Source organism: Atractosteus spatula, chromosome 5 (assembly GCF_055471065.1).
Source record: "Atractosteus spatula isolate fAtrSpa1 chromosome 5, fAtrSpa1.hap1, whole genome shotgun sequence".
Taxonomy (NCBI): Eukaryota; Metazoa; Chordata; class Actinopteri; order Semionotiformes; family Lepisosteidae; genus Atractosteus; species Atractosteus spatula.
Genome location: NC_142710.1, coordinates 3,980,348 through 3,989,508, shown reverse-complemented (window position 1 = coordinate 3,989,508; position 9,161 = coordinate 3,980,348). Strand labels below are relative to the sequence as shown.

Genomic DNA, 9,161 nt, shown 5'->3' with positions numbered 1-9,161 from the left:
CATAAAACCACTTCGATTAGAGATGCACATTAAATATTGAAGAAGCTAACGCAGTACTAAACAGTCATGGTGAACGTCTATTTAAAATTGTCTCTGGGACCCACTCCCTCTTCAACAATATGTTGGTTTCATGTGAAAGTGGCAGCTCAAGACACAATCACTTTAACCCCATTTAGCAATGGCTTGTTTTGGGATACAATTTGATTTCCGGGATTAAGAGATATATAAACAGATTGTTTCCTATATCAGCATCTTTTTCTTTTCATTTCCTGTTCAGGCTTTGAAAAGAAGGATTCCTGAAATCATCAAGCACTGACACATCTGAGCCCCCTCCACTTCTCCCGTTACAGTCATGAACAACTCCAACTCCACTGGCTGTAACAACATTTCCCTCAGTGTGGACCAGACCTTCATTCCTGTGCTGTATGGCTGCGTCTTCTGCGTGGGGCTGCCCACCAACTGCCTGGCCCTGTACGGGCTGTACCGCCTGGTCAAGGCCGACTACGCCCTCCCCATCTACGCCATCAACCTCCTCCTGGCTGACCTCCTCCAGATCGCCACCCTTCCCCTCTGGATCGATTACTACCACGGCGGCCACGAGTGGCGTTTCGGGAAGGCGGCGTGCAAGGTCATCGGCTGCTCGTTCTACATCAGCTTGTTCGTCAGCATCTTCTTCATGTGCTGCATTTCCCTGGAGAGGTACCTGGCCATCGTCCATCCGCTGTTCTTCCAGACCCAGCGGGCGCTCTGGAAAGTGTGTGTTCTGTGCCTGGCCGTATGGCTGTTCTTCATTGCGGGAGTCGTGTCGGGCTTTAACATGGGTTTTGAGAGTGAGAGCCCAAACATGTTTTGCATGGAAGCCTTCCCGGCGAAGACAGAGTTTGCCATCTTCCAGCTGGTGTCCATCCCTTTCACCTTCCTCGTACCTCTCTCGTTCCTGGTGTTTGTGTCCCTGCGCGTGCGCAGGAGCCTCGCCCGGTCGGTCTCCGTCCCGAAGCGCGAGAAGACCAGGATCACTGGGCTGCTGCTCCTGATCGTGCTCATGTTCTTGCTCATTTTTGGGCCCTACCACTTTATCAGAGCTGTCAGGTACACCGGCATCATTATGGTCCAAGATGCCTGTGGCTTCGAGAGCAAGCTTTTCCTCTACTTCCAGATCTCCCTGGGAGTGCTGAGTGTGAACTCTCTCCTGGACCCTGTGATGTATATCTTCATCTGCAGAGATGCCCGGAAAGAAGTGATGGATTCGTTCCCCTGCATTTGGAGGATAGTCGGAGTCACAGATGACAGCAATACACCCTCCATTGATCAGGCAGAGATAGAACCCTGCAGAGTGTCTGTTTCTGCAAATCACCAATGAAGGCATTTTTCTCTTTTGACCCATTTCCAAAACACCAACTTACATTAATCTAAGCCCCCCCCACCAGTAGTTGTTCATTAAAGATCCCATGACGTCTTATACAAAACCCCTTGTCAGATTCCGAATTGCAACTTTAAAGACAAGGCAGCATGAAGAGACCTCAGTGGGGCTCAGCATCCACACATGGACCAAAGTGTCTGCAGCACTCGGTGAGATAAATTGGGGACTGAATTTCCAGACTTGGGAATGGTGCATCGACTCCAGATGATCGGCACTGGAGTTCAAGGATTAAGGAGTCGGGAGCTGTTTTGGATGCCTTGATGGACTTAATTTGCATTGTTAAGCGTCTTGGGGCAACCTTGTTGTGAAAGGCGCTATATAAAAATAAATTGAATTGAATTGAATTTAACGAAAGGGAACTTGCGGTGGTCAGAGGCCGGAGACTTTGGAGAAGGGATGATCCATTCAAGGAAGTGTTCAGACACAGCTAACTCTTGTATCAACCCTTCATTTGAAAAAAGACTCATAGATTAACTTTGGAGTGCTGAAGGGGCAGAGAGGGACAGGTGCTTTTAAAGGTGTGGAAAGGAAAAATTCATCCTAATAGTGCTCTGCAGGAAGGTTAGTTTATACATCACAGCATTTGACTGATGTCCAAAATTCAGACAGTCTGAGAGAGCTTAGTTCAATATGTTACAGATTGCAGGGCCCCTTTCAAAAATTAAGATCTGTTCCTCTCTGAAACGGTTTAGACAATCAAGGTGAAAGAGACCAGACATCCCAGACATTTTTCAATTAATATAAACTCTTGATTTCCATGTTGACCTCTTTGCTTTCTGTGATGATACTCTTTATTAAGCCCCAAGGGAAAAATTCAGTTGCTAACACAGCTTGTGAACATAAAAAACACTGCACGGACATGACAGTTATTTCAGAACAGACAACAAACTCACGCTTCTTTGACCTTATCACATAATCACATAAATCACATAGAGGAACAAAACAAGGCACACCTGGAGAACATGCCAGCGATCACACAGAACTAATGACGGGGGATGTCGACTGTGACAGTACAGTACATTGACACAATCGATCTCACCATGCAGTGCATTGCTCTTAAAACAAGAAAAGTGGAAAAAAAACATCCAGGATAGGAAGGCTAAAAATGCTTTGGAACTCATCGGTGCACAGATAGCTGCGGGTAAAAAGCATCTCTTAAACCTCCCTGTGGTGCATCAGGGAGCTAAAAAGCTACACTGGCGAGGCTTTTTAATCGATCACACAGCGTGTGGCCTTCCTTCTGATAAAGTGTATCGTATGATAACAAAAAGAATTATATTGTGGAAGGGATCTAATATCAGGGAGGCGGACAATGCACTGGGGAAGCAAACTGCAGAAAACAAATCCTACACTGTGACACAGCAGTATGTGGAACAAAGAAATACTAGTATATAAAACAAGGACGGAGCAGATGTAGCAGAGACACTAAAAGGGGGCATTGTGTTGGCACGAAGCACTTCTCTTTTATCTGCCTGCACATTTGAATTCACAAAACAGGCTTACTTCCTGTTTGTCAACTAAAACAGAAATCGCTGGCACTAGGAGTTGAAGTATACAGACCGTGAGTACATGGAATTACACATCCATAGCAATTTAATGATGGAATCTGGCCACTAGGTCTTTTAAGACAGACCACCAATCCTTGTGCTGTACTTAAATTTGATAATTTCCTCGATCTTTTATTTATTGCTTGTATAATCAGCTTGTCATTGCCAAGCCTGCGATGGTGTGCGAGATTCTGGTTCTTGCTCCAGCCGAGATCTTAATCACAGGCTCATTGATTTCGGGTTTCTATGTGGGGTTTGTTGTAAGTTGACGTTTAGCTCTTAAAGGGTGAATTGCTATCAGCCTTGTACCACTTTCTAGCTTTCAGAACTATCTTCATGCAGGTGAGTACCCAGAAATATAACAAACAGGTCAGCAGGACCCATTGTGCACAAGGTAAAAATTCTCAGCAGGGTTCTGACTGCAGGGTCTGCCTGTTGTGGGCATGTATGGCATAAAGCAGGGCTTGAAATTCATTTTGGAAAATGAGGGGGAATTCCCCCTTTACATGAAGCTCGTGGGGGGATTTCAGCATCTTGGGGGGGAATGATAGCAGACTAATGAAACGAGTGTATCGAAATAATTAATACATTGTAAAAACTGTCCGACCTTGTTGTCAATCTGTCTTTCATTGCCAAACCTCCTCTCCATTGAAGGTCCAAGAACGTAACTTAGGAGAAGGACGATATATTTTTTTTCTCTTCCTCATCAAGCAGCCCACATATCTGCTTTTCATTGTTGTCAAAGGCAGGCTCTTGTGTAGGACAATCAAAGAGTTTGTCTCCTTGAAAGTTGTTCCCTTCAAGGCAGTTGGCGAAGTCCTGCCAGGATGAACTAATATCTCTCTCCATGCCTCTTTAGTATACTGAACCACAGGTTGGACTGTGGGGAAGTCTGTCTTTTGAAAATGCTTTGAGAGAAGGACTACATGCACACCTTTCATCAAGTGACAGAAGGCCACAAAGGTGAATTGTCTGACAGCAATAAAACTGTCACGCCCGACATCCCTCCCTAGAGGGCACTCCACTGCTCTCATGATTGTCCGTGTGATTAAGCTCTCCAGGTGTACCCTTTTAGAGTTATTATTTAAAGACCAGCTCCTCCAGTCCTCGGGGCTCATCATTAGGGTAAGATGTCGCGAGGCCCGCCTAGCACCAGGAAACCCTACGTCCGTCTCCTGAGGGCATAGGCCTCATCCCCGACACCTCCCGCTTCCTGAGCCCGGGGTCTGGAGGATCTCGCCCCGTCACCCTTGGACCTCCATGTTTTGTTTGTCCGTGTGCTCCCCCCTCCCGGGGATTTTAACTTTGTCGCGTCCCAGGATGGATTCCTTGTTGATGGACTCTCGGACTGTGCTTTGACCTGCCCTTGGACCCGTTTGGATTTGGATGCCGTTTTGTCTTCCCCGTTCACTGTCTCACGGATTGTCACTATTATGTTGTGCACTATTAAACCCCTGTGTGTTCCCTTTTACCATGCCTCCTGTTTTCTCCAGCTCTTACCGCATCGCATAGGGTCTTCGACAAGATCTGACATGGATTTCAGTCCATGTCCGTGACAAAGACTATGTTTAGCTTTATCAGAGTCCTGAGTGCTGGGGGCAGCCATGCGTTCTAGCACATCTCTCAGGGCTTTTAATGGTCTGCATCCAACTGACACTGCGCTTTGACTTCACAATCGCCTCACTGTTTGCGGTTAAACTTCAGTGTTGGCTCCTCCAGCTGTTTCTGTAGCTTGTTGCTTCTTACAGCAGACTAATAAACTGCCCTCAAGTCTTGCTGGAACCTTCCCATTTGTTCCACACATCTGGCTGCATCACTAGCACCAAGGGCCAGCCGGTGAGCTGTGCAGAACAGTCCGGTTCGTTCTGCATTGAATTCTTCTCTGACTTTTTGAACAGCTCCTTGGCGGCTTCCTCTCAGAATAGCAGCTCCATTTGTGCATACTGCACCACGTTTGCTCCCATTTAATTTCATTTTTTTTTTTGCTCATCAGTTGCTTCATGTCCAATGGTTTCTGCCCTTCCATGTGCAATTTTGGAGTTTCCAAAAAACTTTGGTTTCATCTTGTTTCTGTGTATGTACCTGACATAGGGGTGGTGGTGTGGCTCTGTGGCTTGGGATCTGCGCCTGTGGCTGGAAGGTTGCCGGACCGTATCCTGCGGCCGGCAGAGGAATGCTACTCCGTTGGGCCCCTGAGCAAGGCCCTTAATCCCAGCTGTTCCAGGGGTGCTGTACAATGGCTGACCCTGCGCTCTGACCCCAAGCTTCTCTCCCTGTCTATGTGTATCATGGAGAGCAAGCTGGGGTATGCAAAAAAGACAAATTCCTAATGCAAGCAATTGTATAAGGATAATAAAGTGACCTTATAGGTAATGAGCTGCTTACTGTTACTTATATCAGTGGGCTCATCCAATGTTAAAGAAAACACAAGACTTACAGCGGCACCTACTGTAACTCTTCTAAGAGTGTGCTTGCAATAGCTTGATGCATTTCTGACAAACCTTTGTCATTCAGATAGCTTCCACAGTTTGTTCCATCAACCTTAAGATGCTTCAAAGAAGGACATTCCATCTCTTCCATGAATCTCACGACTTCAACAAAATTTGAATCGCCTAACCCATTTTATGCAGCAAAGTACACTGCTTTAAGTAGCCCCTTAACCCCTTCCTCACCATGCGATTGTGCAGCTTCGATTGCACCAGCCACAGCACTGTTATCTGATTGTGTCTCATGCTCTCATTTGAGCAACTGCATCCGAGCATCTAACCAATGTAGATGATTTTCACCAACTAGTAAACCTCACACTGCTGAACATGTTGCAAACTGAGCAGCTCATTTCTCTGTCGTTCACTTCAAGCCAGGGGTATATTTTTCAACCGACTTGCCTGAAACTGATTTTTGAGCGCTTTCTCCTCATTGTTTCTTTCGTCAATCTCCTCGCCACCGTCATTGCATTTTTCAGTTGCAGGGGCATTTTTTCTTCTCGCTTTCTGCAGAAGTAGACTTTCTTTTCAACCAACGCTCCATTTTTGGCCTAATTTACCACCTAGTTTTTGAAGCTTTCGCGTTGACCTAACGCTAACCGATTCCGAATCAAAATCAACTAGTTTTCTATCCCTAGTCGTCTGCCTATAACGAATGCGAGGTTTGCAATGCAAACACACAAACAGCGTAACGTCACCAAATCTGGCACTACCGTCTGAGAGAGAACACATCTGGAGTGATTTAGGCTAATTCTACTTGGGAGATAGCTTGCCAAAACATGTGTGCGAGAAATTCCTGCATTATAAATGCTGGATTTGCGGGATTAACTAAAATTATGGGGCATACCTGCAAATTCCACACCGAAATTCAAGCCTATAAAGGCCTTTGTACCTGTAGCTGTTCATCTATTGATCAACTAGTAAGAGCTCAGCAAGTCGAGGAGAGCTTGTGGAAAATTGTGTGCTGACGTTTGTTGAAAGCAGTGCTCTCGAAGTAGGATATGTTTTACACTGAGGATGTACTAAAGAAAGTTAAATGACAGGCTTGACAGGTAAGTGTTACCAAACAAGTCTTCAGTTAGAGCAGAGATGGGAACAGCCATTATATGTATTTCAAAAACCCAATACCTTCAAGTTACCCTCCAGAATACTGCTGAGGAATCTTAGTAGCTGCCTCAGGGCCCTTATGCTTCTCTCTGATCCTTGTTACCATCCCACTAAGACATTCAGCACATGAGTCTGGGCAGAGTTAAGGAGGAGCAGAGCCTGCCATCTACTTGCTGTGCCCACCTTAGACCACTGAGACAGAATCCAAAGTTTAGGGAGAGTCTAGTCATTCGGTGACATGAAGGTTGTGGCTTCTAACTGAAGCTTCTGAGTTTCTAACTGCCTGTCACTTCAGCGAGGGTACCTTTACCTCTGCTGTGAGGTCACTTAAGCATTTCTAGCTTTTTTCAGCCAAGAGGTACAGTATCTGCCTGACAGCAGAGTGCATGCCAGGAGATCATGCCAAGGACAAATCAGGAGTGATTGGTTGGAATATGAATAAATCTTCTCTTACATACAGTAGCTTGATTTCTCACTAACCATTTTTAAATTCTTCTTTTCTGCCTTGTCATATTGCAGAATGACAAAACACACACTCTAAGGGAGTTGCAGCAGATCTCTATTAAGAAATTGGATCACCTGCAATTTCTTTAACCTCTCCAATACTGGTTGAGAAAGGTGACCATGAACCACTCCAACTTCACTGGCTGTGATAAGATTGACTTCAGCGCTGTCCAGACGTTTCTTCCTGTGCTGTATGGATGTGTCTTCTGCGTGGGGCTGCCAACCAACTGCCTGGCCCTGTACGGGCTGTACCGCCTGGTCAAGGCCAACTACACCCTCCCCATCTACGCCATCAACCTCCTCCTGGCCGACCTCCTCCAGATCGCCACCCTTCCCTTCTGGATTGACTACTTCAAGAGTGGCCACACGTGGCGTTTCGGAGACATTGCTTGCAAGATCATTGGCTCCGTGTTCTACATCAGTTTGGCTGTGAGCATCTTCTTCATGTGCTGCATCTCCCTGGAGAGGTACCTGGCCATCGTCCATCCACTGTGGTTCCAGGGCTGCCGCAAGCTCAGGAACGTATATGCGCTATGCCTGGCGGTGTGGCTGTTCGTCATCCTTATTGTTTCTGTGGGAGTTTCCATTGCTCTCATGGGGCCTCAGGACAGCAAACACTGCATGGAGTCCCACAACTGGAGTAGGACGTTGGCCATCTTCCAACTGGTGACCCCCTCCATCGTCTTTGTCATCCCCCTGCTGCTCCTGGCGTTTCTGTCCCTCCACGTGCACAGGAGCCTAGCCCAGTCCCTCTCCTTCCCAGAGCAGGAGAAGAGGAGGATCTCCGGCCTGCTGCTCCTGATTGTGCTCCTGTTCCTGCTCGTCTTTGGGCCCTACCACTTCGTCAAAGTCGTCCGCTACGCGGGCAGCCTCGCAGCCGCGGACAAGTGCGACTTCGAATCGAGGGTGTTCGCCTTGTATCAGATCTCCTTCGGCCTGCTGAGCGTCAACGCTCTCCTGGACCCAGTGATCTACATCTTCATCTACAGGGACACCAGGAAGAAAATGCTGGACTCTTTACCGTGTTTTCGATGGATGGGCAAGTCCCCAGATAATAGCTTGCAGTGATGTGCCCGCAGACTTCAAGATATGAAGTTTAGAATACAAGAATGGAAGGAAGGTCAGATCCTACTCTCCTCTGTCTATATAAATATCTCCTGCACCAGACTTGCCTCTCACACCCCGCTGACCAGCCTATCTACACCCTTGCTGTAGCTCCCTGGCTCATCTGTTCTGACCAGACTATCCTATTCTCCTCACCACATATCCGGATGGCGCGCGGGCTGGGCACCATCTGAGTTGGATGCTCCATCACTGCCATAGAGGGACATCGCGAATACCACTATCGTTTAGGAGGATTAGCTGGTCTACAGAGATCTGCATGGAGTACTAGCACACAGAAGGACATAATGGAAGACTTAATACTCCACACTTAGTACTTTTTTGTGAATTGTGTAATGTTAGCATGCCCAGCTGGGCAGCCAGTTGACCTTGGACCCCTAGAGGGTTTTTTTCTCCTTACCGAGGAGTTTTTGGTTTCTCTCCTCCGTTGTCTTCTGGCTTTTTCTCTGTCTGTAGTGTAACGTCATGTGTGGTCACACAGCTTTGTTCAGTGCCTTGGGGCAACCGTGTTGTGAAAGGCGCTATATGAAAAATAAATTGAATTTAATTTAATTCCTCACGATAGTGAGGGGTGTTTGGGCCATCTGGTCCTCACAGCTAGTCTGCTTCTCTCCCTCAGCTCTGCAAGTTCCTTCTGTTGCATTCCTCAGGACCTAACCTAATTACTGAGCCACACAAGACACCTCGCGCAGGTGGCAAGCAGGGCAAAGTGCCGGAGGTGTGTGGTTATGAACGTAGAGGAGTTCTAACTCAGTAACTTCAAGCACTACTTCATTCATGTATTGAAAACCTAAGGCCAAAGCAGTAGGTGAATTACTGACCCCCCCTATTGGCTATGTTCATGGGGAGGGTTAATTATAAACAACCAATCCTGTCGATTGGCGATCTTCTGGATCCATTGCAAATTGCTTATAAAGAACTTAGGGGACTGAAGATGCAGCTTTGACTTCAGTGAATTCAGTAGCTAGTCATCTTCAA

General features: G+C 46.8%; 2 protein-coding genes across 2 annotated transcripts; both read left to right on the top strand.

Annotated features, from left to right (window-relative positions):
- The first annotated feature begins 352 nt into the window (after positions 1 to 352).
- LOC148833595 (G protein-coupled receptor 4-like) lies at positions 353 to 1,360 on the top strand. Its single transcript, XM_088915227.1, has one exon. The coding sequence runs from the start codon at positions 353 to 355 to the stop codon at positions 1,358 to 1,360; it is 1,008 nt and encodes a 335-aa protein (XP_088771353.1).
- A 5,788-nt stretch (positions 1,361 to 7,148) lies between these two features.
- Positions 7,149 to 8,129, top strand: LOC148833594 (G protein-coupled receptor 4-like). Its single transcript, XM_088917701.1, has one exon. The coding sequence runs from the start codon at positions 7,182 to 7,184 to the stop codon at positions 8,127 to 8,129; it is 948 nt and encodes a 315-aa protein (XP_088773827.1). The 5' UTR covers positions 7,149 to 7,181.
- Positions 8,130 to 9,161: the final 1,032 nt, after the last annotated feature.